The sequence below is a fragment of the Pteropus medius genome, unplaced genomic scaffold, assembly GCF_902729225.1.
Source record: "Pteropus medius unplaced genomic scaffold, Ma_sr-lr_union100, whole genome shotgun sequence".
Lineage (NCBI taxonomy): Eukaryota > Metazoa > Chordata > Mammalia > Chiroptera > Pteropodidae > Pteropus > Pteropus medius.
This window is the reverse complement of record NW_024347731.1, coordinates 311,899-321,361: the sequence shown is the minus strand read 5'-3', so window position 1 is coordinate 321,361 and position 9,463 is coordinate 311,899. Positions and strand designations below refer to the sequence as shown.

At 42.2% G+C, this 9,463-nt stretch overlaps 1 protein-coding gene across 3 annotated transcripts in view; it reads left to right on the top strand.

Annotated features, from left to right (window-relative positions):
- The first annotated feature begins 5,972 nt into the window (after positions 1-5,972).
- PAIP1 (poly(A) binding protein interacting protein 1) overlaps positions 5,973-9,463 on the top strand; it is a 26,649-nt gene continuing 23,158 nt past the window's right edge. Inside the window, exons 1-2 of one of the 3 annotated variants that reach the window (XM_039877093.1) lie at positions 5,973-6,127; positions 7,444-7,610. In XM_039877093.1, coding sequence (XP_039733027.1) covers positions 7,515-7,610 — 96 coding nt within the window. In that variant the 5' untranslated portion in view covers positions 5,973-6,127; positions 7,444-7,514. Of the gene's footprint in view, positions 6,128-6,374; positions 6,872-7,443; positions 7,611-9,463 lie in introns of those variants that run through there. The other 2 variants (XM_039877092.1, XM_039877091.1) reach the window with 2 other exon arrangements.

Genomic DNA, 9,463 nt, shown 5'->3' with positions numbered 1-9,463 from the left:
CCTGAATTTGACCAGTAGCCTCCCAAGGTGGCTGCAACCACTGAGCAGCCGCCCAGCCATGCCGCTGGAAGGAAAGAAGGAGGGACTACCTATTACTAGGGGCCTCAAAGTGCTGAGGGAGGGGCTGTAACTCAGTGGCAGGCACCCAGCTGTGGGAGCACAGCAAGCTGGGTGGAGGCCTCCCCTGATCTTTTTATCCGTAGAATGGCCAGGGTTTTAAGGACTGCATTGCTCCCTCTACCGCTAGGTGATACTTTAGCTGCCACATCTACTTTGCGGTGACTTTTGAGTAGAGGACCAATCACGATAATTTATAGCATTAACCCAAACATTTGAAGTAGTTTCAAGGAATAATTCACTTCAGATTTTAAACTTGATAGACCCAAAAAGTTCCTATAAATCCATAGTGATAATTAAGGACTCTGTTTCTTAATCTCCTTAATGAACTCAAGCATACAAAGACATAGGCATGAATGCCACTAAGAATAGTTAAAATCTAGGTAATATTTTACAGTTTGCACAAAATTTTCACATGAATTACCTCATTCAATTATTTCAGTAATTGACACAAGTATTGTTATTCTTGTTTTAAGATAAATAAACTGCTGTGAATTTAACTGACACATCTAAAGTCACAACGACAAGAGATACTGCTGAGACTTAAATGTAGATCTGGATCAGTGATTCCTGATGGGGAAGAGTATCCTCCAGGTGGGATATGACTGGCCTGTGAAGATGAAGGTACCAAGAGAAGCAAGGAAAACAAAGGCCTCTTCAGAGAGAAAGATGCCTCTGTGAACACCAAGAGTCCCTCTTATTTGCCTAGATTATACCTACTATTATATTTCATTTGAGACAAGGCCATCTGATAGAAGCCTTTCCTGACTTCTCAAGATTGAATTAGGAAACCTTCTATTAAGACCCAAGTTTTAACATAGTTATTGTGTTTTTCATTTTATTCTATATTATTATTGCCTGTCTGATTGTCATACTTAAGCTTCCTAAGGATAGATATTTATTTATCTTATCCATAGATATGTCATCAACACCTAACAGACTGCCCGGTTTTATTAAGCAGTCAACAAATAGTTGTTTAAAGGAATAAAAACATTGTAAGAACACTGTGAGAGTTGAAACAGAAAGAAGATACTGGCTTTTGACCTCATGCCAACAAAAAGGGCAGTGAATAGATGGTACCAGAGGATAAGGAAACAGAACATGCAAGTAGCAAAAGATCTCTTACTTGACATTTATACATTAAATATTGATGTTCCTAATTGTCTTTTTAATGCCAAATCTGGACTCTGAAAATAGCATTTCCAGTTATTACATTACCTTGCTGCTGGCCAGCAAGTTCTTCAGTTTAATTAGTTGAATGGAGCAATTAGTAGAATATTGCCTGTATAATTATTCACCCAGAACATCCTCTAAAATGCTCAACTTCTTTATCTCATGCTCTGACTACCACTTACTTTCTTTCCAACTCTTATTTCTGTCTCTAGATCCCCTTTTTCTTTCAATCTACTACTTATCTTCATCCTCAACCTTTTCTGTATCTAGCTTAAACCATGAAGAGTCACTTCTCAACCCCTTCTGTCATTACTTTTCTGCCTTAACTGCATAATGAAATTTCACTCCCACTAACAAGTTTCTCAGTTCCTACACCAGGCTGTCAAGAGTTGATAGAGAAAAATCACAAAATTGTTCAGTATTGTCTCTATAAATCCTGATCTCCAATCTCAGCCAGACCTTCTGTACCTCCCAGCAGTTCTCCTATGAACATTCACCCCTTCCTAGACAGCTTCCTCTCCCAGAGCAGCTTTGCAGTCATTGCCACTTTCCTCAAGCTCCCTTGTTTCATGTCTCCCACTCTGACAGCAAAGACATTTCCTCTTTTTATACTGAGAACATGGAGATCATCTTAAGTTTCCAGCACCCTACAATTTGTACATTTGCCTTGCAAACTTCCCATCTCTCTCCCATTTACTTCACTGTCAAGCTTAGAGCTTGTCTATACTTCCTAATACAATTAAATCACTCACAAATCTATATTATTCCCATAATATGTTGGGATGCCTATTTATTAATTTATAGTGACAAATATAACTCAAACAGAATAGAATTTTTGCATCAGTGTGATCCACTAATTCCGGAGACAAAGTGTAGCATATTGTTTCAGCTTGTGGACTTTTGTTAACAAAACTGAGCTGCTCATTATGCGATTTTAGGCAAGTTAAGTAGCCCCTCTGAATCTCAGTGTTTTTATCTATAAAATGAGGTAAGTAATAGTACCTACCTCAGAGGGTTGTTTTGAAGATGAGATAATTAAATGATATAACCTGGGTAAAAGTGTTTACTTGAAACATAGTAAATTCTAAATATTAGCTATTATTATTGTTACTGTTCCTCTCAAAATACAAATCTAGACAGATAGTCAAATTTTACTCAGAAGACTGCTTGGTAAAGGGTACTTGGTTCCCAGAGGCAGTCGTTCATTCAAGCAGGCAACCACCAAGGTGACTAGACTGTGCAAGCTCGGAAAATGGTGCACTTCTATGGATTCTTTAAAATCCCATTTTTATTTGCTATCTCTGCAACATTTGACACTCTTGAACTCTCCTTCTTTAACCTTCTATTCCCGACTGGCTTCTCTCAGTTTTAGTCCTATGTAAATAGGAGTAAATAGTCTTCTTCTTCAACCCAGTCATTTAATTTGGTGCTTCCCTTTCTTATTCTGCCTCTTACTTTTCCTAAGTAACCTTATTTCTTCTCGTAGCTTCAGCTATCAAATCTCTAACTCTGGGCAACATTCCTCTGAACTCCAGCTCCATAACTTAACTGTGCGCTGAACAATTCCACCTGGATGCTCCAGGTGCCAAATGAAATACTCCAAATGGAATTAGTGAGAGTCCCTTTTTTAGTGGGAGTCTGCTCCTCCCGGCATTCCCAATCTTAGGGCTTGAGGCATCTTGGGAGTCATCTGTATCTCTGACCTCTCACTCAGCTTCACAGATATCTTTCAGCTTCTTCCTAACCATCTCTAGCTTGGCCCTTCTCTCCAACCTCACTACTACAATCTCAGTAGCCATCATCATTTCTCTCCAGAATTTCTGCTACACTCATCAAACAGGTCTTCCTGCTCCTAGTCTCATACAACTCACACCCACCAATCTCACACCTCTGCATATCCTCAGAATTTAGAACAGTGTCCAGCACAGAGTAGGCATGCAATAAATACTTATTGAATGACTGAGTGAATGGATGAATTCTTATTCTCATGGAGTTTACGGTCCAGCTAAGAGATCAACATCAAACAGTTAAGTGCACTAGATGTTAGGAAGATCCCAAGCAGCATTGCTTGCTATCTTGAACTCAAAGATATATTGAAACCCTAATCCAAATGGGAGTCAAGTGTTGACTGGCTGGGGCTGCATTTCATAGCGTACCCAAGAGACTAGGAGAGGAAAATAATTTACAGGAATTAGACCCAAACACATCCATTAATTCTCTTCTCTCTCTTAGTGATAACCCCACTGATCTATATTGATATGTAAGTTGCCATGACTATTTGGACAGAGGAGAGTGAACTAAATGATCTGGGAAATAGTTGAGAGTGTGGGATAAGATAGAACAAAGTTTATTTATATGTGTTTGGTCTTTTAAACTTTTTTTAGACATAATTGTAAATTCACATACAGTTGTAAGAAATAAAATATAGCTCATTTACTCTTCACACAATTTTACTCAATGGTAGCATCTTGCATAACTATAATACAATATCACATCTAGAATACTGACAGTATATAATCTACCTTACCTTAGTTTAACATGCACTCATTTGTGTGTTTATGTGTTTGTGCATGCCCACACACGTTTAGTTCTATGCAATTTTATCACATGTAGTTTCCTAGTATCCCCAAGTCCATCGTTCATATATCTTAAGAATAAGGCTGAAGTTACATCATAGAAAATAGGAAGAAGGCAAAGGATACCATTTCAATTATCTAACTTATGTAAGAAAAGGGGGCTGTAAAGATGGCCTGATGTCACCACTGATGCAGAAAAGAAAATCTCAGGTGTAGAAAAGGTGCTATGCATCATAAAAGTTCTATGGGGAACAAAAGAGTAATGAGTGCAGACAAAAGCCTGGGACAGGACTGGGGCATCAACTTCAATGGAACATACAAGATAACACACTCTCGCTGTTTTCAAGTGAAAGAGAACAGGATATGCCACCCCAAAATATGCCACTTTGGCATATTGATTATTTTGAATTAAAGTTATTAGGAAACAGCCAGTGCAAGAAAGACACTCTGACCCTCTTTTGTCCCCTGGAAACAGGAAATAAATCTTCCACGTGAAGGAACCTGCCCTATACAAGGAGAGCAGAAGGCATTTTTATTGCCAGAGACAAGGAATTCAGGGCCTGCTGAGAAAATTGTATAAATAAACCTTATTACTTCTTCAATAATTTGCTACCCCAAGCTTAAACACCTTTGTTTTGTCAATTCTTCACAAATTTGTTGTTTCTTTATCTAAAAAGTATAAAAGCTGCCTGTTTTGGTCATTTCGGGGTCTATTTCTATGGGCTCCTATATGTAAAAAATTAAATTTGTTTTTCTCTTGCTCATCTCTCTTAGTCAATTTAGTCATTAGCCCAGCCAAAGAACCTAGAGGGGCAGAAAGGAAAAGTTTTCACCCCTATTTGTGCAGTTTGTAGGTCTTTCTCATATAATAAAAAAAGTCCAGGCAAGAAGTGACTGACAACTACCTAAAAGAATGAATTTTAATGATATGAGCATTTCCTCATCTAATTTGTAAATTGTAACCTTGTCTCATCTTTTTAATATATGCTAAATGCTACAACATACTTACTTTGTAGGAGACTGAGGCCCAGAGAAGTTAAATCCCTCATTTACCTAAGATTACACAGGTATTAATGGTCAAGGCGAGGACCCAAACCAACTTCTGGCTTCCTTTGAATACTACATTCTTTCTCAGCACCAATAAATCACACTTTTTGTTTGCTTCTTTCCCCAACTTCATTATTTTTGCCATCAACCAACAGCATCAATCATTTATTCATGATTGCCCTCATTAAAGCCACTTTTTCTTATTCATTTGGGTGATGGTGTTAATGTTTTCTGTATTAGCAAGAGGATAAAAGGTTAACATGAGCTTTTGTTCTTAATTGAAATCATTCTCAAGTTGACGAGATTGAAAAACATTAAGCCCTGCTTAAAGTACAGGGTTACAATCAATTTGTGGAGATGTTCCAATTTAACAGTAAAGAATTAGATTTTTTTCTCCTTTTCTCTTCATTACTTACATTCATCCTTCATTTGGCTTTAATACTGTCAGGGCCTGACAAAAACGATTTACTCATGTCTAGAACTTTGCTGTGCAGTGCGATAGCCACTAGCCACATGTGGCTATTGAGCACTTGAGATGTGCCTAACTAATCCTAACTGCCATTCGCAGAAAGCGTAAATGAAATATACATTTGATTTTGATTAGTGTGAAAAAGAAAATATCTTATTAATTACATGTTGAAATTATATCATTTTGTATATATTGGGTTAAGTAAAATGCATGATTAAAATTAATTTCACTTGTTTCTTTTCACTCACTGCGGCTTCTAGAAAATGTATAATTACATAAGCGGCTTGCATTTGTGGCTCGCACTATGTATTTTTTATTCGACAGCGCTGGTAGAAGAAAAAAGAGAGGACGTTTCATTGTAATGTTAGTGTATTTCCTTAAAATTTCGGGGCAGAGGAGGAGAGATTGAAGCTTGGTCGCAATCGGTGTTTTACTGTGATAAATAGCTACTGCGAACTGAAGTGAGCCAGGGGCGTATTTTGATTCTCTTTCTACTCCTCCCCCCACCCCACCCCTTCTAATGAAGCAGGTGGCAGAGCTTCTTCCAGAGCCGGGTTCCGAATCAGGCCTCGGGGCTGGGCCGGCGGCGGGTCATTGAACACACCTGCGCGCCCACGGAGGCGCTCGTCCGCGAACCCTGCGCTGGCTCCACGCCCCCTCCCCTCGTATTTTTATTTTCCGGGCCTCAACCGTCAGTCTCGCAGTTCTCTCCTGAGAACAACCGCGTAGGTCGGGCCAAGCCGGGGTAAGCGTCCCTCGTCCCTTCCAGCCCGGCCCCTGGAGCCGAGACGCCTCCGCCCGACGCCCTGGGCGGCAGGCCGTCTAGCGGTCCTGTCGGCTCGCCGGGCGGCCTACTGGGCCGCGGCTGCCCGCCCGCCGCAAACGCGAGGCGCCGCGGCTGACGCGCCTGGGCCCTCCGGGCCGCGGGGGGCCGCTGTGACCCGCCTTCGCCCCCTGCGCGCCGGGGGCGGGGGAACGGGGCTTCAGGGGGAAATCGGAAAGCGGAGGGGAGCGGTGAGGGGCGGGCGCTCGGAGCGGTGGGTGCTCCAGCTGCCGTCCGCTCCGCCTGAAGCGCTGAGGAGCCAAGCAGGGGCCGGCCGCCCTCCTCCTCCATGAGGCACGCGTGAGCGCAGAGGCGACAGCCGGCCCGTGGCGCCTCCCCCCGCATCCTCTCCAGAGCGCAGCGGCAGCGGCCCCCGGAGGAGGCGGAGGAGCATGTCGGACGGTTTCGATCGGGCCCCAGGTGCTGGTCGGGGCCGGAGCCGGGGCCTGGGCCTGGGCCGCGGAGGGGGCGGGCCTGAGGGCGGCGGTTTCCCGAACGGAGCGGGGCCTGCTGAGCGGCCGCGGCACCAGCCGCCGCCGCAGCCCAAAGCCCCGGGCTTCCTGCAGCCGCCGCCGCTGCGCCAGCCCAGGACGGCCCCGCCGCCAGGGGCCCAGTGCGAGTTCCCCGCCGCCCCCCAGCGGCCTCCCCGGCCCGGGGCGCTCCCAGGTACGGAGCCGCTCTAGGGGACCCGGCCCTCCGGGGCCAACGCTTCCCCACGGCCCTCCGCGCGCGTCGAGGGCTGCCGCTGTCTTCTCCTTTACCCCGTTCCCCGAAAGCAGTCCCCGAGGGGCCCGGTGGTTTCGGGGTGGGGACGGGCCCGGATCGGGGTTTGGAAGGTGGCTGCTGGAATCCTTTGTGCGCCCCGGCGGGGGGAGGGGCCCAGTGCGCGGTCTCTGAGTTCTGCTGTCCCGGGAGGAAGTAAAATTCGCCTCCCCTTCCCCAGCCCTCGAAGGGGAGATCTTAGGTGAGAAACCACCTTTTTTGAACTGACTCCTTTAAAAAGCAAAAAACGCCCTCAAGCATTCATTTAGGAGGCAAATATGTTCCTAAATGAGCTAAAGCAAGTCTATTGTTCCTTTTTGCAGGCTCTCTGCACACATGCTGGCGATAATCTTAAATTTCCTGTGGTTCTTGTTTAACTCTAAAAACCCCGCCCTTCTCAGATGGCTACTCAGTGTATAGTGAATTACTATACAAAGGAATGAACGCATCTAACACTACTTTTTTTCCTTTCTCAGAACAAGCAAGACCCCAGAGAGCTCCACCTAGTCCACAGGATAATATCCCACAGCAGAACTCGGAGTCAGCTATGGCTAAACCCCAGGTGGTTGTAGCTCCCGTGTTAATGTCAAAGCTGTCTGTGAATGCCCCTGAATTTTACCCATCAGGTTATTCTAATTATACAGTAAGTACCCTCTTTTACTACAATTCTAGGTTAATGTTACTGGAATAATATGGTTATTAATGAGTATGCTGGTGTTTTCTATACTAACATAAAAACATGAATTCATTCAACTCAAGAGGAAACAATTGATTCAGGACTGTATTTTACAGTTATTATATTCAGGATATTAGAATGTAAGCTTGAGAGTAGGCATTCTTGTCTGTTTTGTTACTGCTATAATCCCAGCATCTACGGGGTATCTCTGGGCTGATAAATGTGATGTAGGCAAGGACCTCCTTAGTCTATAAAACTAAAATCTTTGTCCAGATTTCATGGACAACCTATAGAATAGTGGCCTGGCAAAGTTGATTTTTAACTTTGATTTTAGCAACATAGCTGAATAGTCATTGGTAGCTTTAGGGTAAATCAAAAAGTGGTTTTGATGTAGACTAATTGATGTAGTTTTTTGAATGCTGAGAAGAACACATCTGGGTCCTGTTAAGTTAAAATAGAAGTGTTCCTGGTTCTAATAAACTATTTTGCAGAAATGTAGGGGTTATTGATAAATTATTTACATAGGTATAACAAACTTTTAAACTTTCAAATTCATCTTTCTTGATAATGTAACAATTTAAAAAACTGGTCACACTTTTCTTAAATAGCAGGAAAAAACTGCACAATTAGAATGGATAGAAAGCAATTTGTTATGCTAAGTAATACATAGCAATTAGTTGTAGAGATGAGTGGGTAAGGAACCATTCTGGATTGAAAAATTGATTGATAATACTTTAACATAAGTCCCATCTTTCCTATATTCTTAGTTTTATTGACATGTAATACATAGAATAGTATACATAAAGGTTAGTTCACAGTTTCCCAAAGTGAACAACACCCAGGCAACTAGAATCCAAATCAAGAAAAGGAACATTATCAGCACCCAAAAGCCCCCTCTGTCTCCTAATCATTACTGCTCCAAGAGTAACCACTATTTTGGCCTAACAATAGTTTTGCCTCTTTTCAAAGTTTATGTAAATGGAGTTATACAGATATTATTTTTCTCATTTTATTCAACATCAAAATTCATACTGTAGCATGTAGGTTTTAAAAGTGACTTGTTTTCTTAGTATTCCATTGTGCTGCTATACCTCAGTCCCATTTGTCTATTGATCATTTGGGTAGCTTCCACTTTGGGGCTCTTATGAATAAGGCTGCTATTCTTTGCCACGTCTTGGCAGATATGCGTTTTTGTTTCTGTTTGACATATACCTAGGAATGAAATTGCTGGGACGTAGGGTCGCCAGCTTTAGTAGAGACTACCTAATAGTTTTCCTAAGAGACTGTTCCAATGTACGCTTGGAATAGTGTGTGATTTCCAGTTGCTCTTCCTTGTCCACACTTGTATTTTCTGCATTTTTTTTTTTTTAAGTTTAGCCATTCTGGTGGGCATCTAGTTGTGGTTTTAATTTGTATTTCCTGATAACTGGTGGTGGTATACCTTTTTTTGTTACCTTTTTTCCTTCCATATTTGACAGAAATTATGGGAAAGTTGTAATCCATATTTTAGAAACTCCATGTGTCTTAGACTGCATTAGGAAAAAGCTTTGGAGCTAGAAAAGGGAAAGTATGGGCATAGCAGGAAGAGCAGTTGATTTGGGTTGAAAGGGGCCATCAATCATGTAAAGTAGAAGTGAGAACAGCTTTGGTACTTGCCAGAAAATTGTATTTGGCTCATAGAGGAAAGGAACTACTAGGGAACTGTGAGTAGTTGAGTAAATTCTTAAAGATGCTTATCTTCGAACAGCTGCAGAATTTCCCATTTGTTTGTCTCCCTATTGACTTGGACTATTTTATGATAGGAAGGATACAATTTTTTT